General features: G+C 32.7%; 8 protein-coding genes across 9 annotated transcripts; 5 read left to right on the top strand and 3 right to left on the bottom strand.

Moving 5' to 3' along the window:
* Window positions 1-351: 351 nt before the first annotated feature.
* On the bottom strand, window positions 352-2,580 carry LOC107369086 (uncharacterized). The gene is made up of 2 exons (XM_015936999.3): window positions 1,909-2,580; window positions 352-1,820 (listed from the first exon to the last, which is right to left on the bottom strand). The coding sequence occupies exons 1-2, from the start codon at window positions 2,225-2,227 to the stop codon at window positions 382-384; spliced, it is 1,758 nt and encodes a 585-aa protein (XP_015792485.1). The 5' UTR covers window positions 2,228-2,580; the 3' UTR covers window positions 352-381.
* Window positions 2,581-2,608: 28 nt separating this feature from the next.
* Window positions 2,609-3,354, top strand: Alr (Evr1_Alr domain-containing protein Alr). Its single transcript, XM_015937001.3, has one exon. The coding sequence runs from the start codon at window positions 2,742-2,744 to the stop codon at window positions 3,261-3,263; it is 522 nt and encodes a 173-aa protein (XP_015792487.1). The 5' UTR covers window positions 2,609-2,741; the 3' UTR covers window positions 3,264-3,354.
* Window positions 3,355-3,964: 610 nt separating this feature from the next.
* LOC107369127 (lysosomal phospholipase A and acyltransferase) lies at window positions 3,965-6,318 on the top strand. The gene is made up of 3 exons (XM_015937050.3): window positions 3,965-4,433; window positions 4,680-5,054; window positions 5,265-6,318. Exons 1-3 carry the CDS (start codon window positions 4,271-4,273, stop codon window positions 6,086-6,088), a joined length of 1,362 nt encoding a protein of 453 aa, XP_015792536.1. The 5' UTR covers window positions 3,965-4,270; the 3' UTR covers window positions 6,089-6,318.
* A 38-nt stretch (window positions 6,319-6,356) lies between these two features.
* Window positions 6,357-8,648, bottom strand: Chi (LIM domain-binding protein 2 Chi). Its single transcript, XM_015937049.3, has 5 exons — window positions 8,295-8,648; window positions 8,110-8,212; window positions 7,581-8,044; window positions 7,028-7,294; window positions 6,357-6,972 (listed from the first exon to the last, which is right to left on the bottom strand). The coding sequence occupies exons 1-5, from the start codon at window positions 8,526-8,528 to the stop codon at window positions 6,568-6,570; spliced, it is 1,473 nt and encodes a 490-aa protein (XP_015792535.1). The 5' UTR covers window positions 8,529-8,648; the 3' UTR covers window positions 6,357-6,567.
* A 166-nt stretch (window positions 8,649-8,814) lies between these two features.
* crp (transcription factor cropped) lies at window positions 8,815-10,359 on the top strand. The gene is made up of 3 exons (XM_015937051.2): window positions 8,815-9,082; window positions 9,213-9,644; window positions 9,722-10,359. Exons 1-3 carry the CDS (start codon window positions 8,924-8,926, stop codon window positions 10,250-10,252), a joined length of 1,122 nt encoding a protein of 373 aa, XP_015792537.1. The 5' UTR covers window positions 8,815-8,923; the 3' UTR covers window positions 10,253-10,359.
* A 1,485-nt stretch (window positions 10,360-11,844) lies between these two features.
* On the top strand, window positions 11,845-17,051 carry LOC107369188 (O-acyltransferase like protein). Of its 2 annotated transcripts, XM_015937119.3 has the most exons (13): window positions 11,845-12,135; window positions 12,279-12,659; window positions 12,730-12,935; window positions 13,579-13,687; window positions 14,128-14,206; window positions 15,021-15,277; window positions 15,350-15,443; window positions 15,524-15,640; window positions 15,705-15,879; window positions 15,951-16,033; window positions 16,100-16,337; window positions 16,399-16,728; window positions 16,804-17,051. In XM_015937119.3, the coding sequence occupies exons 2-13, from the start codon at window positions 12,362-12,364 to the stop codon at window positions 16,942-16,944; spliced, it is 2,127 nt and encodes a 708-aa protein (XP_015792605.1). In that variant the 5' UTR covers window positions 11,845-12,135; window positions 12,279-12,361; the 3' UTR covers window positions 16,945-17,051. The 2 variants fall into 2 exon arrangements, with proteins under 2 accessions (XP_015792605.1, XP_015792604.1); XM_015937118.3 differs by having other exon boundaries at window positions 11,845-12,659.
* A 961-nt stretch (window positions 17,052-18,012) lies between these two features.
* On the top strand, window positions 18,013-21,483 carry LOC107369077 (troponin I-like protein). The gene is made up of 8 exons (XM_015936988.3): window positions 18,013-18,146; window positions 18,611-18,718; window positions 19,038-19,161; window positions 20,652-20,752; window positions 20,823-20,866; window positions 20,967-21,008; window positions 21,077-21,182; window positions 21,264-21,483. The coding sequence occupies exons 1-8, from the start codon at window positions 18,144-18,146 to the stop codon at window positions 21,327-21,329; spliced, it is 594 nt and encodes a 197-aa protein (XP_015792474.1). The 5' UTR covers window positions 18,013-18,143; the 3' UTR covers window positions 21,330-21,483.
* A 199-nt stretch (window positions 21,484-21,682) lies between these two features.
* LOC107369076 (putative methyltransferase DDB_G0268948) lies at window positions 21,683-22,693 on the bottom strand. The gene is made up of 2 exons (XM_015936987.3): window positions 22,358-22,693; window positions 21,683-22,282 (listed from the first exon to the last, which is right to left on the bottom strand). Exons 1-2 carry the CDS (start codon window positions 22,640-22,642, stop codon window positions 21,734-21,736), a joined length of 834 nt encoding a protein of 277 aa, XP_015792473.1. The 5' UTR covers window positions 22,643-22,693; the 3' UTR covers window positions 21,683-21,733.
* Between the last annotated feature and the right edge of the window lie 286 nt (window positions 22,694-22,979).

Genomic DNA, 22,979 nt, shown 5'->3' with positions numbered 1-22,979 from the left:
TTGGATAAATATTAATAAGAACTATTAGGTTTCTTCAAGACAGTTTCTGTAAACACACCAACATAATGTTGACTTGAAAACATGTGAAAAGCAAGAAGAGTCAACATATTAGAGAAGAAATTATTTTTAACTCAATGGAAAATTAGATTGCTTTCTCTGAATTGACATTTCTAAAGTTTCTGAAATTTGAATACATTTAAACATTGGTATTCGCTAATTTACCCTCATAATTTATTTTGATTAATATATATTACAATTTGAATTTGATTTTTTTTCTCAAAAATCATAGGCGAACAGGAAACCGTAGTATCTAGAATGCAGACTGATTTTTAAAGATTAAAGAAAAGCGAATAACTGTACAAATGAAAGAATTTATTAAGTTTAGCTATTAATAACATGTTCGATCTCTTTCAAAAATTCATCATCTTCATCTTCGATATTAACGCCTTCAGGAGCTGTTTCCCCGTTTTCATCATCGAGTAAATCATCTTCAAGAAGATCTTCGTCTTTCTGGAGCAAATTGACTTCATCTTCTGATGCTTTTTCGCAAAGCTCCTCATTCCATTCTGATTTATCATGGCTAGGTGAAGAACTTAATTTACTTTTCTTGAAGGGCTGACTCTCATGTGTATTCGGTGTCGGCATATCCGTCACTGCGGACGACATAATGTTATGCTTTTTAATTGAACTAGATGACTTTTGTTCACGTGTTGGCGTCTTTAATCCTTTACCACCTAGATTTGATTTTTCAATTTCGTTTAGTTGTTTTGAAACACTTTTTTTAAGTTTATGAATTTCTGGTTTGATAGATACTCTATTGGGTTGAGATTGTTTCTGCGGTGAAACCGCTGCTATAGGAGTTGAAGACACAAGTGATGGTGCTACCGGGGATGCAGCCGTTCCTAGTTTTGGCGGTGATGGCATTGGTGTCGTAGGTTTGATAGATAAAGGAGTTGTTGACAGTGTTTTAGATTGGAGTAGTTGCGTAGAGTTTTCTGATGATTGTACTTTAGCAGGATTATCCGTTGACGGAATTAAATTATATTTGGTTACAGGTTTGGAAGCTATAGTGCTTTCTTCAGAACCAGGCTTCCGAAGCTTAACTATCTTTGATGGAGGTTCTTCCGGTTTACTCGTTCCTAAATGTGTCCTTTTTATCTTAATTATTTTCTTGGGCATAACATTGCTACCCTCATTCTCAGTTGGGATCTGTTCTGGCGTTTGTCGAGCTTGTTCCTTTTCTCTACGTATCTCTTCAAGAGATTTGACGCCGAATCCAAGGCTACCGGGTTTACTTTCGTTTTCATTTAATCCTGATGAACCATCGTTTGTTGTGTTAACGTTATTGGTCGTATTAAGAGTTTTTCTCTTTAATTTAATCCTAGACACTTTACTAGATGTATTTGGAGGTTCAGGTGGTGACTCTTTATTCACATCATTTGATTTGAATACCTTTTCCATCCTAATTTGCTCTAAAGTCTTGACACCGAAATTTTTTCCAGATTGGTTATTAGAGGCAGTTAATTTTATAGGTTTCTTCTCGAGGCTACCAACTTCTTCAGGTTCGTTTTCTGACTCTTCTGCTATATCAATGTTGAATGATACTGGTTCAGAGCCAATTGTTGCTGCAGTTGATGACGGTGAACCAGGTTGTTTAGAGGTAGGTGAAAATGGTGGAGAAACACAGGATTTCAAATTTTCGTTAATGTTTGACAAAAGTGTAGTAGATATATCTCCTTCACCTTTAAATTCCTGGTCTGGTTGGAAAGGTGAACTTTTAGTAGAAGTAAGATTATCACTAGGAGCCGAATGAATGTCAGCTAAAACCAGGAAACAAAAAGAATGGAAGAGAATAAATGAGAATAAATGAGACAAGAATGTTAATAAGATAATTTAATGATTACCCACCAGATTCACTAACGAGTTCCGAACCATCTTCATTTGTTGCTTTAAGGGGAGATTTATGGAGAAAAGGACAATGTGGCTTCTTACATCCACCGGGTTGCCTTTCAAAGAAACATTCGACTTTGCCACGCTGTTTACGTATCTCCATATGACGATATTTACAACTAGCACCTTTAATACACTTTCCTTCTCTCCAGAAGCTACAAACAACATCTGATCCATAAGCAGCGTCGGAATGCCGGTAAGGACAAGCTTCGCCTTTGGTACACGTTGCGTTGAAAAAAAAGTAGCAATCATCGTCAGATTTAATGATTGTCGACATGCTCAGGAGAGAATTAGTGAATAACAGGGACAATTAGAAGCTCGATCACAATAGGTCAATGGTGATGGCAATATTTATGACAATGAGTCAGGTTAAGATTAATAAATATCACAAGTTTGACGAAACAGAAATGCATGAACCACCAAAGGCTAAGGGATGTTGACAGTGAGTCAATTCCTATTGCCAAAAAAAATCATTAGTGTCTGTAAACATAGGTGAAAACTGCAGTTGATGAAACCAAGTGATTCTCATTCACAATTTACATCAAAATATTAAATAATAAGTATAAAATTGTGGAAAGAAATAGAGATTGAAGGTGGATTAATAAAAATGTTGAATGTAACCAATAAATCCACAAACTCACAGCTGATTGGGAGACAAATACGACTCACATTTTTTCTGTGATAAATACGCATTGACCGGTTACATCAGAAAACATGGTTTATAATTGCGCTATTTTTCATTGTTTAATTATTTATTGTTGATTAATTATTCATTCAAATTGAGTTCAAAAATGTCTGACTATCGTGAATCATGTCGAGCTTGTACTAGCTTCAAATCTTTCATGAAGGCTCAATCTTCATTCAAGTCTCCTGATGAATCAAATGGTGACATTAATCATAATAGAAGGAATTCAAATAAAGGTGATTTTAATAAATCCAAAATTCATGCTAATTCGGCCAACAATCATGTCATCGATTGTCCTGTTGATAAGGATGGATTAGGACGAGCCAGTTGGACATTTTTACACACTATGGCTGCTTACTATCCTGATAAACCAACGATTCAGCAACAATCAGAAATGATGAAATTTATGAATATTTTTTCAAATTTCTATCCCTGTTCGCATTGTGCCGCAGATATGAGGAATGATATTTCAAAGGATCCTCCGAAAGTTGATACAAGACAATCGTTTTCTCTCTGGATGTGTAATCTTCACAACAAAGTAAACCAGAAATTGGCTAAACCAATATTCGATTGCTCCAAAGTCGATGAAAGATGGTTAAATGGCCCTCCAGATGGATCATGTGATTAATTAGAACTTTTATTAACTTGTTTAACCATTGAAATTTAATGTAATTCGTTATGAAATGTCAATAATTAGTAATCAAGATTTTGAAGACAAATCTAGCATCTATTTTTACTTTTAGAAATTAATCTTTTTCTAAATTATCTCATAAATCATTGTTAATTCATTTATTTAATCTTGCTTGGTTGTATTAAGATACAAAATTTTTCAAAATTGATTGTGAACTCTTGTCTCTATGTTAAATGAAGGTCTTACTGAGTAACTGTTGAAATATTTTGGTTCATCGTTCATGTTGTACTCAAAATAGCTATGAGATGAAAAATTTCGAGTCAGAAAATTTTGAAATGAAAACTGTCAGTCAATTGCTTTATCAATTAATATCTTGACAATCTTTTAATTACGAAACAGACTTTGTTGAATGACCATAAGATTTGCAGGTTAATCTTTTTTCATTTTTTAAAGTAAAAGGGAAAACAATTGATAAAGATATCTTGACTTATCGCATTATAACCCAAAGAGTATTGCTCTTTGTACAGTGGCATTGCACTGCATTTGTTGGCTTCAAAATGATTCAAGTTTTTTCAAATGAGAGCATTAAGAGGTAACACTGATATAAAAGACATCCGGTCAGGTGAGTTGAAAGGTGAAAAAAGAAAGTGAATTGAGATAAATGTCTGCGAAAGTTACATAAATTGTATCATTTCAACTTGCTTCAACTTGAACATTGGCATCATTTCTGTCTTTGGCTCAATCGTCTTCTTGGCAGATAATATTTTTTCATTTCTCCCCTTCCATCGTCATCTTGTTCATAGTGATGACCTTAGCATTAACAAAAGTGCTGTGCTAGTGGTTACATGATAATAAAGTTTCTCAACAACATCAGTGTAAATTTTTTATCACCAATCATTGACTTGAACAATTTCTATTTTCTTTGTCTATTTGTGTTACCATCTACTTATTGTTGATCGAGAAAAACATAATTGTCCATTGTTCAACCCTTTACCTTGGACACAATGTTGATGGTCAAAACAATTCTAGTCTGCTGTTTATTTTTCATATCTCTGTTCACTTTGTCTCATGCTTCATCTTGGAATTGGTTTTGGTGGAATGAAAAGGATGCCAATTTCAATCCATCCAATACAGTGAATGATGTACCCAAAAGTCCAATTATTCTTGGTAATTTAATACATTAATCTGTTTAATGTGTGCAGTTTGTTATTTCTTAATTGTTGTGGTGTAATATTGTGTTAATTATCAATTAATAACCTAATGATCCTCTCGAATGAGAAAAATCGATGTGTGTGCTTCCAGTTGATTCCAAACATTGTCTGTCATATCCATTCATATCAAATCATAATTAATTTTTGGCAGAATTGAAGTTAATTAAAAACGTGGTGTCATAAATTGTTTCATTTTTATCAGTTCCAGGTGACGGTGGAAGCCAATTGGAAGCTCAAGTTGATAAGCCAGAAGTGGTTCATTACATATGCCAACAAAAGACGAGCGAATATTTCACTTTATGGTTAAATTTAGCTGATCTAGTCCCTTATGTAATTGATTGCTGGGTGGATAATATGAGATTGTTATACGATCCTGAAACTAGGAAAACTCACAACCCGCCAGGGGTTTCGATTCGGGTCCCAGGATTTGGTAATACATCGACAGTTGAATATGTTGATCCAAGTCAAGTTTCCCTCGCAGGTTATTTTAATGTCCTTGTAGCCGAAATGGTTAAAATTGGTTATCAAAGAGGCATCAATATCCGTGGTGCTCCTTATGACTTCCGTAAATCCCCACGTAAGTAGAAACCAAAAACTAAAAATTTAATGCAGCTACGAAAATCAGTTAAGTTAAGTTCATATACAGATTTTGTGATAGTTTTAAACTTAAAAATTGTAATTATTAAATGCACAAATAATGATTACATATTTTGGAAAAGGCCTAATCAAACATTTTAATCAGCAAATCCACTAATTTAACAATTGTTTGTCCGTCTTTACTTGTCAGTTGAATTGGACGATTTTTACAAAAATTTCAAATCACTGGTTGAAGAAACGTATACCATTAACGGTGGACGAAAAGTTATGATCGTCTGCCATTCCCTCGGTTGTCCAACAATGTTATATTTTCTGAATCGTCAAAAATTCTATTGGAAAAATAAATACGTCAAAAGTTTTGTCACATTAGCTGGTGCATGGGGTGGAGCAGTAAAGGCACTTAAAGCATATGCTTCAGGTGATAATTTTGGCGTTATTACTATAACAGCATTGACCATTCGAAAAGAAGAAAGAACATTCCCAAGTTTAGCTTATTTACTTCCAAGTGACAAATTTTGGGCTCCTCATCAAACTTTGTTATCGACAGGACGCAAAAACTATACTGTAGCAGACTATCAGCAATTTTTCAACGATATCAATTATCCTATTGGTTATGAAATGTGGAAAGACACCAAAGAGTTGACCCAATCTATGGACTCCCCTGAAGTCACAGTTCATTGTTTACATGGTGTTGGTTTGAAAACTATGAGCTCCTTACGTTATAGTTATGAGAATTTTCCAAATCATGATCCTCTGGCAGAATCAAGTGATGGAGATGGAACAGTTAATCTTGCAAGTTTGAGAGGTTGTCTAAGAATGCAGCAACAACAATTAAAACCAGTTCATTATACCACTTTCAAAGGTGTAGATCATATGGCAATAATGTCGGATCCGAATGTTATTCAATACTTGAAACGGATATCTATTTATAATCCTAATGAGGAACAGTCAAGTTGGTGGGAAACAATCTGGGGTGGACTGAATCAATTCTATGATAAAATTCGCCATCCTTAAAAGTTTTGGTTCCATACTAAAAAACAGGCTGAAAGAATCGACGATTTACCTCCGCAGAAATAAACTCATGAGAAACAAATAAAATAATTTAAGTACTCAAAGTAAATTTGATTCCTTATTTAAATTTAAATTAATTTAAACTAAAGTCAATTACAAATTTTATAAAATAAATGTCAAACATTGAAATAAAAATTGAAAACTAAAATTAAAAAAGGAAAATTATATTTCAAGCCGATACTTACAATACTTATGGACAATTTGAGCAAACTTAAGGTTTTGCACAATTTAGGTTTTGTGCTTAATTTTTTTAATTTAGCAGATATCTTTATTTACAAACTTAGAAATAATCTAAGCTCGAGATATTCGATTTTGTTGTACTATTTAGATCAAATTTAAATGACATTGCTTGTTAAAATCAGACAGAAACTTCAGCGTTTCAAATTTGAATAAATTATTAACATAATGTTCAAATATACGCATTAATTCAAAGGAGATGGCTTTTTATCGACTTGTGAACTTTGAGGTCCACTTCCTCCTTGATTATTTCCTCTGTTATCTTGATTGGAGGACACAGGTCCTGAATTTGAACCGGGTCCTCCGGGTCCCGACCATCCTGTCGGAGGAATATTAGCCCCATGAGGCTGCCCAAGGTTTCCTTGCTGTCCAGGGCCTGGTCCAGATCCCGAATTTGGTCCTTGAACTGGTCCTTGACCGGATCCTGGCGCTCGACTGAGAGAATTGAAATCGTCACCATCCTCAAGTCCATTCGATACTCCAGATGCATTTGGGTCATATTGGCTATTTTCCAGTCTAGTAATCGTGCGTTCGTCCTCGTCACCAAACTCTCCGCCCATCATGGAAGGTTCTCCTACTACCATAACATCCTAAGAAATACTGTGACTATGCACCCTGCTTTCGCAGTCAAATATTTATATTTACCTGAGAAGCTAATGAAAAGCTTGGGGGTCCTGGAGAAATCGATGTATTGTTCTTCTTCTTTCCTGTTGCACCACCACCATTCGCATTATTTGAAGCCGAAGATTTCCGTTTTCTTCTTTTATTTACTGGTCTTTGGCTATCAGGTCGGTCAGTCACAGTTTTTTGCCATTTTGCATATAGAGTTTGCTTAAGTGAGTCTCTAGGATCGAGACCGAATTTTTTATGACTTGCCATTAGCTCTTGCATTGGCTCTAAAATTAAGCAAAGCTGAAAATAAAAGATGTCAAATGAATAAGTTAATAAATATGATAAATGGAATTCAAAACAGAAGGAATCGAGATTAAAAAGATGATATTTGCAAGAGTTTCAATTCAATAACTAACAAAGTTTAAGCGGTTTATAATTTCTGATTCCATAATGAATATTTCAAGAAATTTTTCAACTGATAAACTTTTCAAAGTTAAGCATGCAATCTATTCAGCATATTAAATACAGAAAAACAAACTAAATACAACACAATGCAATGAAATAAATGAAAATGTTTTGAACTTACCCTAAGATAGTTTAATGTTGCGTTTGTAAAACCTTGTCTAGTGATATCTTTACTGAATCGCTCTAAAGCTGATGGATCTTGGGCATACATATTAATTAAATTTCTCGGTACTAGTTCTTGGTAACTTCGAGTATTAAAAAGCCATGACTTTATACGCATGAGATCATCATTAGTGAATTCCAGTGTTAATCGACCTTCTGTATTCACAACAACCGACGTCTCTTTAGTTATATGCATTTGATCTTTAACCTGTTGAGAATCAACTCCAGGAGGAAAATTGCCCATGGGTGTCTTATTAACATTAAATTTGCCATGATAAGTAATCATGGAGCATTGCTCACAGTCCAGCGTAATTAATGAATTGTGATATGACTCTTTTGGATTTCTAAGATTAAATGAGAGATCAGTAACACCTCCTTCAAAAAGACTTCGAAAATAGCGAGGTATAAGGGTTCTACCAATTGCTGTTGAATAAATATTTTGAAAATGCATTAGTAAAAGGCAGAGTAAATTTGCAAAATTGACTTACTGAAACGTTTAATTCCATCCTCAAGACATAATATTAACGTGAGAGTGGCATCTTCTTCAAAGAAGTCAGTTGTCAAATTATCCCAAAAAACATTGTCACATTCCTAAGGAAAAACAGCGATGAGATAACTACTGGTATTGCAATATATCCAAATAAAACAGGACAGGATTTAATTAATACTCTACCTCTGGCTTGTTTTGTAACCTCTTGTTCAATTCGTGAATTCTTAGATCAGTACAATTATGGTTGAGGCGCCTATTATACGGAGAAAATGGCGGTGGATAAAATGGATCACTTCCAGGACCTAAAACAGGCCCAGAGCCTGGACCTGGACCAGGAGGTCCTGAATTTGGACCCGGTGGACACTGAGGAGGACACATACTGCTGTTTAAACATTGAGTGAACATTGGTCTCATCATCAAAAAGACAATAACTTAAATTAAAGGACAAATGAACAAATTATTTAATGAAATATTAAAACTGCAAGTAAAAGCAAAACAATCTATACAATTTCATCTCGTCTTCAAAATGGCGTCAATGCAGCAGAATAAAGGAAATATTTGCTTTCACAGTAAAGACTGAAAGCAGAGTAGAAAGCAGAGTAGATGCGTGAGTGTGTTAAGTAAAAAAGGGAAAAAAGAGGGGGGTAGGAAGACTGTGAGCTTGAGAAGGTAGAGCTTGACTTTTTGTTATGTACAAACACATCTGATTTATGTTGACTAGTTTTGTTGATTAATTTTTTTATTTAATTTTTTCAAATATGGTGATATAATTTTTGCCTCGTTATTAATATTTCTCTATACCTATTGTCAACATGTCAAGACTATCGCCAAGATCCCAGCTTGAACACGAAAAGAGGGTAAGAAGAGAGATTGCCAACAGCAATGAGAGACGACGGATGCAAAGCATCAATGCTGGTTTCAATTCTCTGCGTACCATGCTTCCTAAACATGATGGAGAGAAACTTAGCAAGGTAATATTATTAAAATAGTCTTTATTTCTAAGCTAATTTTCGTCTTTTGTGTAAATAAAGTCGTAAAATAGCTTGGTTATTATTTAGTTGGTATGTTATTTCATCTTTATCTTTTTTCAATTCATTTTAGGCGGCAATATTGCAGCACACAGCTGAGTACATTCATCAACTTGAGCAGGAGAAAACTCGTTTACTATCTGAAATATGCCAATTGAAGCGATCACAAAATTGTAGCGGAGAAAATGATGGTTCTTTTCAAAATGTTGCACCTCTGAAAAAGGTGAAAATTGTCAATACTGGTATAATTGAATCAGATTCCTCAGATGAAGGTATACAATGTCAAATTAATTCTCGGACAACCACCACCTCAGGAAATGAAAGTGAAATAAATGTCGACGAGTTAAAAAATGATCTGGTCGAGGTTAGAAAAGTTCTAGACCGAGAAAGGCGTTTGAGGATGCAATTAGAAGACCAAGTTAGAGCCTTAGAAGCTCAATTATATCCAGAAAGAATCAAAGAGATAGCTCAACAAGTTCATTTACAGTTCAATTCAAATACTGAGGTAAGAGATTTTTTCGTTCGTCTATATTAAAATTATATAGAAAAGAATTATTTATGGCTTGTTTTAATTTATTGCAGGACAGCCATATTTCTGCAAGTGAAGAGACAGCTGCTGCTGTCTCTTCTGTTGTCAATGATGAAATTGTTGCTGAGACAATTGAAATCGAAACCCATAGCTGTCCAGATAGCCCCCTTCATCAAACTACCTTTGTTGTTACAGCACCAACAAGTAATCCTAATTCATCACCTCCAAGTCCAACTGGAGGAGAAACACCACAAGATTTGTCAACCAAACCAATTAAACTTTCATCGGTACCAATGACAACGACACCTTCTAAGGCTAATCAAAAATCTGCGCAACCTGCAGCCATCGCCCTTCCAATAGATGTACCTTTTGTAGGCAATGAAACGACTGGACCAACAACAGTAACTCTTCGGATAATCGGTTCAATCGGAGACGCCACTGCTAGACTCGAAGCTGCTATTCCTAATACAACTTCACGACAAAATCTTGATACCATAGTTGAGGCCATTCGACATTTAGAGGGTGACCATCTATTTAGAGATGACATGAAGTTAGTTACCGCTGCAGTCACTCATCCCATGTAACTTACCTGGTCCTCAAATTGTAAAATTTACTTTTCTTCATGATAATGTTTCGAAGCTCGTTGCACCCATCTTATTATATTGAAATAATAAAAATCATTCAACAAAAACTTCATTCAGATATTTTTTCTGAGATGCCTAAAAGATACTGCTTCACCTTTGCCATCAAATTATGCAATTATTTTGTTATATTATTATTTAGCTACAACTGAACAGCTACATGATTAAACTGTATTGTTTTTTTGTCATAAGATTTTAATCTTTGTGTAAAATTATAACCGAGAATCAGTTGTAACTGTAACTACTTTATGACTATTTAGCTTAGTTGTTGATAACTATGACGAATTGAATCATTTGAACTATTCCTTAAGGCATTATCAACTTCATGTAAATTAAATGAGATGGCCTTGAACAAATTTACAGAAAAATTCAGTATTAAGTATCTTTATTTCTTGAAGGTTTATTCACTCAGCTACAGATATAATTCATTTTTTTTTCTTTCGATTAATATTATCAATATAATTCATGAACCACTGAATCAAATTAGGAATATCTGGATTTAAATTTTACCAATTCTTCATTTCTAAATGGTCTTGCGTGAAAGAACAATCATCTTACCTAAATGGCGGTTAAAAATGGGTAAACATGAAAATATCCAACCAACGGTAAAGGTTAAGATTTCTATTGGACATTTTAATCTTTATCGCCATTGGGATAAGATGATTGTAAGCTCTTACCCGCAACACCCTTTGTTTCTTAATCATCACTGTGCTTCTCGATTTTTCCTTTAGGCTATTGACATGGATTAAGCAGATTATGAATAAAGATTCCTTTTAAAAGGTCCACTTAAAAATTGATAACATGTAAAATGATGTAAAATTACAATGAAAATATTGTCCAAAAATATTATTTAAACTCTTGAAGATATTTTATCACCAAGTCTGCTTCCAATGACTTACGCCATCGAAAACAGATATTGATATCAGATATCAACTATTAGATACTGATTACTAATCAGTAATCAGTGATTAGGCTCAATATTTTGCAAATAAGCCAATTTTTTATGATAAGCTAAGTAAACCTAGATTTTGTCGATGTTTGTAAGATTATCACATTTAACAAGAAATTCATTTTCAATGTCAAAACTCAACTTTTTCATCAAACTCGTCAATAGTTTACCGTTTTTTGTTATCTTTTTACAATTTTCGCGATCTTTATTTTCATTATTAAATATGATATAATTTTCAGCAAAATATTTAAGCATTTTAAGTTGAGATATTTTTAACTTAAATTTATCACAGTATTATTTGCCTTAAACAAATGATAAAAATTATTTCAAGCTGATTTCAAATTAAATTTTGATACAAAAAAGTGAAAAAGTTTTGCACGTAACGTTTTTTGTGCAACTCGTAACATTGTAACTGATGTAGACATTAAAATAGAAGAAAAATGAGTTGATTTGTTGAGCTGTTAATCAAAGATTACTTTAATCCTTGCTAATCTTTAAAATTATGTAATATATCAGTTATTTAGGAACAAATGAAATATTAAGATAAATAAGAGCAAAGTCACCAGTAAAGTTATTCAAATTACCTTGCCTTCACTTTTACCTTAGGCGTTATTTCATGAAAATCAGGTCAAGTTGAAGTATCGAAAGCCTTATTAGCTTCAATAATTTGCTTCCTTCTCATATTAATACTCTTCCTTGATTCATGAAAATATTCAAGAGGCAGGACGAGATGAATTAACCCAAAATTTGTAAGGAACCATGAGCAGCTGTTAATTGCGTGAGTGAGAATTAATAATGAAAGTTAATAATTTGTTGTCTCTGAGATTCGGTAAAACCTGATCATTTCCTTGCCATAAGCAAGTAAAGAGGATAAAATGTAAGCTAATAGAGGGCTTCTCCTCCCATTGCTCCCTTACTTAATTACTCCTTGTGTCACTTTTATCCAAATAACTATTCTCATCATTTTAATCATCAATTCACTGTAACTTTTGTGTGTCTCGGTGAAACTTTTCCTATCAGTCAATATTCAATTCACCTTTCAGCAGATTATTCTCGTGCTTCAAACTTTTCTTGATTGTTACCCTTTGCAATAATAAACAGCGATGAAGTGGTCACTCTTAGGATTCATCTTGATCGCTTCTTTGCTTCCAGTGCTCATCAAGTCTGCTTCACAGTCATCTTATAACAAACATGGACACAATTACATTTCGGGACGGGAAAGAGAGTTATTGGTATCAAAGGCCAAATCGATTCAGTCCTTTTTGTTTCCCGATACAAGTTCATTAACCAAATCATCTTTTGCCGATGAAATTGATAAGCTGCCCATTGGTAAACAATGTAAACAGTTTTTTACCAAAAATCAAGAAGCTCGATTTGAAGATCGCACTTGGGCTCATGAACGTAAGTTTTTTCATTTAGATTATTGATTCCACTCTAACCTCTTCATCTTTTATCTTGTTGAATGGTTCAGTCGAAGATGCTCAAGGTAAAATCATCTATGGAGTCATGAAAGGAAACACTGAATTTATGGGTGATTTTGATGAATGTGTCAACCTTAAAGTTGGAACTGAAAATGATCCATGGGCTGATGCCGATGGAAACCAACCAATTTTTACTGGTCGATACTGTACGGTCATTCTTTCCCTCAAACAAGACAATTCTAGTTTGTCTCAACAGGTAATAACATTTTTTTCCAGTTAAATTGATTTCAGTGATTTTAATCTGAATCTTGTGATTTGGAAATATTTTAAAGATGAAATTGAAGATTTGGAAAAGGTTACAAGATAGTTTCACTTTCCAATGAGTTTCAGTTGTTACAGTTAATGTTACATTTCCTGATCAGAATCGATGTCAAGGTTTGGAGTCGCCCGGAAATTTATTTTTATTATTTTACCAAATTTAACTATCTTAATGAATTCACAAATCAAGGTTAATCATTTTTAGTTCATCAAATTTCAGGGTTATAATGACCTTTGGTGTTGAAAAATATATATCAAATGAAATTTATCATTAAGATTGTATCTTCCTTTGTATCAATGCCTTAAGTATTATTTACTAATAATCACGTTGATTGCTAAATTAGTAAGACGATCATGTTATTTAATCAGTTGCAATGAAAGGGAAATGTTAAATCACTTTCAGTTTTATGATCTTGACCTCATTATTTATCTGATTGTAGATCATAATTGTTCAAGAAAAGTTAATCAATGTTGATTATTAAAAATATTTAGGTTTGAGAGGTTAATTCACTTTCATTTAACCATATGTTTTACATTTCAAAAGCGATTACTAACTTAATCATGATTATTTTTGTATCTAGAACCATCTTCGAGGTTTCAAAGCTGAAAAAATCAGTAGACTTGGGTTCTGTTCATTAACTGCTTGTTCAAAGGATGACTTGAGTAATTTGATGAAAGCCAAATTTGAAGGTAAGTTAAGTCATGACTTTCCCCTGTTATACAACTATTAAAATGTTGGTTACAGCATTGGTTGTAAAATTAATTTCTTTAATTAACAAAGATTTGAAATTATTCAATTTTGTCACTTGATTGTGTTTTGAATGATCACGACAAAACAATCAATTGATTGCCAAGTGCTGTTATTCAACTGATGTTAGTGCAAAACAGGGCAAATATTTTCTGGATTAAATAACCTGACAATGAAGGACTTTCCAATCGGAATGTTTTTCTCAAAATCAAGCAAAATGAATTACTATTTTTGTTACTACTCAAGGTCTATCAAAATATTAATCAAGGCAACTTTGATTCTAGAAAATTTCGTTTATTAATTGTAATCAATTTTAATGACTTTATTTCTAATGAAGAAATCACTTTTTTTTCAATGACACTTTAAATGATTTTAATTACAGATGACTTGGTCGGATTAAAAGTTACCGGTTGTGATGGACCCGAGGAATGGCAATTAGCATCAACTCCTTCACTCATCAGGTAACGTTATCAGTTCAACCTTATTCTTGTTTCACTTTTTTACAGGGTTGAGTATTCTGTTAGCTTAACCTTATTTGGTGGAAGACATTCGGTACAAGAATTAGAATATTTTGAAAATAGAAATGAATGATGAAAAAATTGGAAACTTGGATGAATTCACCTATTTTGAAAGAGAATTAAATTAATCCAGACTCATTGATTATCTTAATTCCTGATCTTGATGATCAACCAATCAAGTTTTAATTCGATGGGAAATTTTCAAGCAATTGCAAGTGTAATCCATTTGCTGATTTGTTTGAGAAAGATTTTGTGTTTCAGAGCATTCATCAGTATAAAGGGATTAGTTTATTAACCATTAATTAAGCATTTTATCTCAAATATTCCAGTCGCACTTCATTTTATCAATTTTAAACGCAAAAAATTGAGAGAAGAAACTTTTTAATGAAATCGTTGGTTGAACAGAGTTTTAAATGTGGCTGAAAAAAATGAAAAAAATGAACAATTCTTACTGGAGCTGCCCTCTATTGTAATTAGTTGAAACAAATAAGAACAAATATTTCTTTGTAATCTAGTTTTATTCAATTACGTCAGAGGGCAGCTCTTTACATACTTTCAAAGGAACCCAAAGAAACAATTGAAATGAACTTTTGAGATCGAAGGGTTATCTGAATACAGATTTCTCACACATCTTAAAACTTTGGGGTCATTAATTAATCGGCCAATTTAATAATTGCTATTTAATTGAAGATATTTCGTTTATTCAAACTTTCTTTCAAGCTTCTCATGTTGATTTTTCTTTAACTTTATTGATTAGATTCACTTTTGGCGCATTGATTACTCTTCTGATTGCTGGTACAATCCTCGACAGAGTTGTTGGAAATGACGAAGAAGTTGCTAAACCTTTTTGGGTGGAAATGATTACATCATTTTCAGCTCCACGAAATTTAAGATCCATTTTGGTCGAAAACGCAACACCAGAAAAGTCAAGGTTTATCAACGTTCTGAAAGCTATTTGCATGTTGCTCGTACTACATGGTCATGGTCCTCTCACAATTAGATTTGTTTCTCTTAGTAAGTATTCATTTAATTCATAACTTAAACCTCTATGATAACGAATTGTTTGCTCAATTTTTCAATTTGTAGACTCAATTACTGGCCTCTATTACATGCTTGCCGGTCCATTTCAAGCAGTAGTCAACGCTGGTTTCCTCGCTGTTGATTTTTTTCTCTTCACTAGGTAAGTTTGTTTTCAGTTAATTTCATACTAAAGTTATTGATTGTTGATTTTAAAAACTATTTTTCGTTTCTTATTTGCAGTGCATTCATTTCGGTAAAGGTTGTTTTCCCTCGATTCAGAGAGCTTTTTGAGCAGCGCGCTAGACTATCAAGTTATTTAACAAATGTTGCTTTCGTTTTGGGTTATCGATACATGAGGTAATTTATATATTTACCTATCAAAGTAATCATTCGTTAATACTCCTTCATTTTTCATCAACAGGATTATTCCATCGCTTGTTTTTCTTATGATGATGCATATTTGGTCAGAAAATTTCATTGCTGGTCCTCTTTGGCGGGAATATGTAGATAAATTCCTGAGTCCATGTAGGAACCAATGGCTTCCAAATATACTCATGCTAACAAATGTATTACCTTGGAACCCTGAAGAGCCAAATGTAAGCATAAAATTTCAACTTGCGTCAATGAATTTCCAGAATATAAAATTAACTAAAATGTATCTTTTCAGTGTGCTTTCCATTCATGGTATCTTGGATTAGATATGCAACTTTTCATCTTTAGTCTTGTATTCTTCATCATTCTGGGAGCCATGTAAGTTTATTCACAATAACATCTCTTCTCATCTACTAACGTCAACTTTATTTTGTTCATCAACAGTAAACCTCGATTGGCCATAACACTTAACTTGATTTTCCTCGCTTTGTCAATTGCTGCCAAAGGAGTAATGACATACTTTTATAATTATCCACCGACTGTACTTTTTGGTAACAGAGCTCGTGAAACCCTTTATTTCTCTCACATTTACACTAAGCCATGGTTCAGAGCTGATCCTTATATACTTGGACTGCTTTTTGGCTATTTCACCATGAGTGGCCATCAACTCAAATTATCTAAGGTCAGTATTCTCAAAATGATTGAATAAAGGGAAAATAAACTAACTGTTTGCAATTGTTTAGGTCACGAAAATCGCAATCCACACTCTAGTCATTGGGGCCATGCTGTTTGTCCTTAAGGTTCCTTTCTTTTACCATGATGTTGACACTTATGCAACAATCGGTATTGCTGCTTATGGAGCATTACATCGAACTATTTGGGCTCTTTGTCTTGGATGGATTTTCTATTCATCTTATTCCAATGACTTCCCCATTTTAACGAAAATTGCCGATTGGCACATTTGGGAAGTTTTATCGAATGTCTCTTATCAATTTTTCTTATTCCATCCATTGGCTTATTTCATCTTCTTCGGAACATTCAGAACTCATTTTTCTAAAGGCCAATATCCATTGGTAAGTAATTTATTACGTTTATTTTGCCATCAATTATAAAATTGTTTATTAACTTGAAATTAATCATTTTCGCAGTATATATCATTAACTGGCATCGGTACCATCCTGCTTTTGGCAACACTAGTTTTACCCGCAGTTGTGGAATGGCCAATTTCAAATATCATGAAGATTGCCAAAAATCGATTGACCGGTAAAAAGATGAAAAAAGTACAATAATTAATAACATGAAGCATGTTATCGTTTGTTTAAAAGCAAACTTTCCTTCCAAAAACTGTAAAATATTGTTCAATTTTATATAATAAAATATTCACATTATCTAGTTATCTGTTGCTCTGTTGAATCATTTCCAATCATAATCTTTGAACCTGGACTCAAGGTAAAGATCAACTATAATTATAAAAATATGTTACTAGATATTTTAATAATTTATCAATCATTTCTTCCTTGACTTGACAATTTATCAATCAAACCATTTGTTGGTTATTCAAAATAAAGTTATAGTCAGTCATCAGTCTAATTCAAATGTTGAGAATGTTTATTAATTGATAAAGAATTCTTATTTTCAATTCAAATGTTCACCAAGTCTATTATCATGAAAACTGAATGTTTAAAGAGTGACAGCAAACATGGATAATTGCAGTGCAATGTAATGATCATTTGAATAAAAGTAATTTAATATCGTATTAAAATAAATTAAGTAAAGCATTTAAAAAGGCAAAAAAATATTTAAACCAGTTTTTTACCAGCTTTCTTTATCTAAACCAAAATCTGGGTGAAAATAATGTTGAATATCTACTGGCAAAATGCATCATTTCTTATCAAATTACCCGAAAATTGTCTCATTTCCAGAAGATTTTGAATCAAGATTGTTCATTACTCGCTCACGGAATATCAGAGTTTTGTTTATTCATTCATATTTCTCTATTCATCATCCACAGAATTTATTCATTTCAACGATTTACCTAAAAAACATTTAAATTTTAAATCAAATGACTTAACCAAGTTAATCTAACGTTTAACTTTCATGTTTACAGATTAACTCAGAAATCAAATGAAAATAAAAGAATCTCAAAAATAGATTCTTCAAGATTCTCATCTCAAGCTCATCCACCCTCGACTTAAACTGCCTTTCAGTCATTTCCTTGCCTTATTTTTGACTGCTCACAATCTTGCCTGTGGTTCCTATTCCCGATTTACACCGCCCTTAAGCCTAATTTTAAACATTAACGGTTCTTTATTAACTCCCTCATCTTCCTTCTCACTCTATTTTTCTCATCTGCATTTTCATCCCCATCTTAACTGTTGCTTCAATTTCATTAAAAAATTATTTTATTTTGTTTTCTTTCATCTCATACTTTTCAATATTCAGCTCATCGTTTTTGGTTAATCAGAGGATTTAAAATTAATAGTTGAACATGGTAAGTTACTGACCGTTAATTACACTCTTTTCAATCCTTCCAGTTATTATTTGATTTTAATTTTGATGAAATGATTCAGATTTAATCAAAGATCATTTATCGATCGATTGATAGCTCAAGTTTATTTGTATTGATTGATTATGTCGAGAGATTTAATCAGTGCTGTTAATATCATTTAAAAAGGGTTTTACAGGAATGGGTTTTGTTTTGTTTAATCCTCTTCAATCAACAGATTGAATAGATGATTAATGATTGATAGAAGTGGATTTGATTATATCATTAATTCAATGATAAGATGATTAGGTGATTAGATGATAATCCCAACTATTGAATCCTCTTGAATATTGTTTTGATCAATTTTACAGTAAAAAGTGAACAGAACATTTAATCAGATTTATACACAATTCATTATAAGTATGCTTTTGAGTGCACTAATACTTGACATTGTTTTTTTTCATCTTAAGGATGATAAAGCTAAACGACGAGCTGAGGTTCGAGCTCGACTTGAACAAGCTGCTGCTGCCAAAAAGAAGCGTGGTTTCATGACACCCGCTCGCAAGAAGAAGCTCAGGGTAAGTTTCACTTGAATTATGTTTATTTTGACAAGCATTTTAATCTTATGATAAATATTGTCAACATTTATCAATTTTTGACGCAATTTTGTCTCATCAAATGCCAAGTAAAGCATAAATAAAGGGTAAATATAGAAATACTTGAATCAAAAAATGTTACGAGTTAGTCTTGAAGATCAAATGTAGAACAGTTAATCAAACTGAATAATGAAAGCTAACTGATTAGTGACTGCTTTACAGATGATTAAATGCCAATTTTCCCTTTTATTCTTAACGCTATTGCTATTGAATAAAATTTCTATTGATTGTTCGGCCTCAGAATTTATTGAGAAAAAAAGCTGCTGAAGAGTTGAAACGAGAACAAGAAAGACGAGCTGAAGAGCGACGTAAGATTATCCGACAACGAACCGGTGAACCTAAAGGATTAGATGGAATTAATGAAGGTAAGCCGATAATGCAAGTATTTATTACGCTTAAACTGTTTGTATTAATATGGTGAGACAGGAATTAGATTCAATTAAGTATCGATAATCCATGAAAGGATTAACGTTCAACTTTTCCAATGAAACCAACATCAACACTTGAAATGATTAATATTGAATCAGTGAAACAAAATGAAGTAATAAAATGAAGTGCACTAAGAATCAGACTGAACAAATTGTTTCAATATCACCTCTTGTCTATTGTTAATCATGATTTAGGGCATAAAATTAACTTGTAATGAATCTGAAACAAGTAGCAACAATCCATTGTCTGGATTATTACCAGAAAATACATCAACTTAAATTGGATATTGAATGTTTTAAGCCAAAGATTTGTTCAGATCGATAATGTCAAAGTGATTTTAAAGAATCAGTTGAAGATTATTGGCAAAGATTCTGTAGATCGATATCACTGATCGATGAACGAAATCAGTCAACTTTCCAAGATTAATTTCTTTCCATTCTCATTGAAACAATTAATTAAAATGCAATCATCATCATCTGCTTCATCATAATGTGTTGATTATTAGATGTCTTATCATAGTTATTTAATATGCTTAGTCAATTAACTTAATTACACTGGATGAGAGGTTTGAGGAGAAGCGCAAAAAAAAATGAAAATAGATTCTAAAGTGATCTGAATATCTAAAAATTGAATGTTCAATGAGCTCTACTCAGTTTAATCTTATCTACGTGATTATAATCATCTTTGTTGCCTCTTTGAACATTCAAGAGACTTCAATATAATCATGATAATAAGGTTCTGTGTAGGTGTTGATGATTATATTATTATCATGATTATTCACTATGAAAGGGAAGCAACGTCAGCACACACAAAGTGTTCACTGTTTAATCATGAAGGGTTATCCTCAGGGTTAAAATAGTTCCAAGGATATCTCAAGCTATTCATGTTTCCTTCCAGATAACCGTTGTTTTCGAAGGGATATTTTTGTAAATAATCTTTTGTATTTTTTGGCTTAAATTGTAACAAGATCAAGATTTTACTTTTGATTTTTCGTCAAAAAAAACCTTTCATGATGAATGCCAAGTTGCTGAAAGTCACAAGAACTGTTGTATTAAGCAAAGTAAATAGTTTTTTGCTTTTCTTTGCTTAATACATAAGCTTTTCATATTGAAAATTGAGTTCGTCAAATGAGCCAAAAAGGGTTAGTTTAATGTCTCAGTAGATCTGTGCATTTCGTGCTGATCAAGATGATGATTAGTGTTGACACGAACCAAGAGAAAAACAAATGAATCAGAAATTTGGTTTCATCCAAGTTTCATGGTTGACAGTTGAGACTTGAATGTTTATCTTTTGCTTTACATTTGTCAATTACTTCACTCATTGTACAACTATTAGCAACTCCTTCAAACTAATTTTCATTAATCTTCATTATTGAGATCATGTCAACATATAATTGTGAATATTGCCTTTTCTTATACATTCATAGCTCAACTTCATGCCATCGTTAAAGAGTATTATGAACGAATTAAGAGGCTCGAGAGTCAAAAATGGGATTTGGAATACGAAGTTAATAAGAAAGATTTCGAGGTAAGAATAATTGATACTCGATTCTATTCGTCCAAAGTTTCGATCAGTAACGGATTATTTCTGTCCTCAGGTTCGTGAACTTGCAGCAAAGGTTAATGACGTTCGCGGACGTTTGTAAGTATTCAAAAGAAAATCATTAATCATATAATTGAACATTAATGAGTCTAAATGAACATTTTGACCCAAACTTAATCCAATTTGTTTGTCATTTCAGCATAAAACCTCCATTGAAAAAAGTGTCCAAAACTGCTCAACAGTAAGTTTTTGATTGTTTGTAGTTACCCAAATGAATACTTTTAATAATCTTTAATCATTTAAATTTAGAATGGAAAAGATTCGAATGTTTACCGCTCGAGTTTCTCAAATGGACTATCGCTCTGGTCTGAAACAGGTTAACAAATACACATTAGGTGATAAGGAAAAGGCAGAGGTAAATATTAATGAATGCTATTATTGTAATACATTGAAATTCAAGGCTAATATTATAAATTGATTAAATTATCTGAACCAGGAAAAACCTGAATGGGCCCAGAATCAGAAGGAGAAATCTGTTGCGTCTGAAAAGTCAGAAGGATAAATCGTTAATCAAATCATCCTCATAATGTGTATGTTAATCAACCATGTAGTTCTGATAAGTTATTGTAATTTCAAATTATTGCTCAAAAACAGACTTCATTGAAAACAAATGCTAATAAACACAACAAAACGTCAAAAAATGGATAAATTAATAATATTGTCAGTAATTTAATTACATTGTATTGAATGAAAATAAATGGCCAAAGTCATTATTATATGATTAGTAAACTAGTCACTGTATTGATTTTGAATCTTGAAACAAGTTATTCTGCTTTATTAAATCAAAATAATAAAATTAGTCAGTTATTTTACATGGGACATTGTCACTTGTGGTAATGAGATTGTTAGACACAATTGAATATCGATAGACATTTATTTGAAGTAACTTTGAGGAATTAAAATAAATCATTTTCTTGACATGAGAAGAAAAAATTCAAAGGTAAGATTAATTTGAATTGAATAAATATCTTCGCAATTGAGAATATTTTTCATTCGACCAACTGCTTCGTCAATGAATAATTTGGCCTTTTCTGGATTACTCTTGACTAGTGAATTATAAGCTGACCACGATTTGATATAATCAAGGCACTTCTGACCTGAATAAGTAACTGGACATTTGATTCCAGTTATTCTTACACAATCGTCGAAAGGTAATTTCAAATCAACATAATTTGAATGGAGAAACTTCATTGCTGGTTGTTCCCAGTATCCCATCTCCTCTAAATCAGTGTAAGCCTTTTTGATTACTTGAGCTAATTTATTGTCAACTGAACAATTATCCATTGAAATGATTGGATAAACGAAGTAACCAAAAGCGGCAAACACACCGCCAGGAACCAAAAGGCGATCAACTTCGTTGTAAAATGCTTTCAAGTCGAACCAATGGAGACATTGAGATGCAGTTACAAGGGAAACGGATTCATCGCTTAAAGGGATTGACTCAGCTCGAGAGACCTGCAGAGTAAATAGCAATTTACTTTAATTAATAATTGGTTGATACTTGGTTAATCAAGTAAAGACAATATTTACCTTGAATGATATGTTTGGATAAGTATTTCGTTTATTGGCTTCACCTATTTGAGCTGCACTTATATCAACTCCAAGAATTTGATCGAAGTAATCCTTGATTAAGAATGTTGTCTGACCTGAACCAGCACCGACATCGACTGCCTGAGTCCAAGAGCCATTTTTGTTTGACGGTAAACCCGATTGTAGATACTTAACAATTGAATCAATCAGTAATTTTGGAGGCGAGGGACGAGCTAAAGCATAATTTGATGCATGATTTTCTGACTCAAATAACTGGATTGGCATTATATTAAATCGTTTATTTTCAATACATTAAATGATACTGGGTTGAGTAAAGAGCAGAATTGAACAGTTAGTTGCATGAAGCTCATCTTTATTTCAATTCACATCAAGATTATTAGCACAAGTCATTCAAGGGTTTTATCGGTAATTACAATTATCATTTGATGCGCAGAAAACACTTTCAATTTAATTGGAATGATAAGTATTGCAATAAATGTAATTCAAGAATCTCAACTTGGATTATCAATGTGTCATGAAATCCTTTGTTTTAAAATGAATTTTAACATTAATGGATAAGATACTATGAATATGCTACTAAAAGTATAAAATTTAGAACTCG

This window comes from Tetranychus urticae, chromosome 3 (assembly GCF_039701765.1).
Source record: "Tetranychus urticae isolate SD_2017Ah chromosome 3, NJAU_TeUrti_SD_1.0, whole genome shotgun sequence".
In the NCBI taxonomy this organism is placed as follows: domain Eukaryota; kingdom Metazoa; phylum Arthropoda; class Arachnida; order Trombidiformes; family Tetranychidae; genus Tetranychus; species Tetranychus urticae.
Note: the sequence above shows the minus strand (reverse complement) of the source record. Positions and strands in the feature narration are given on the sequence as shown.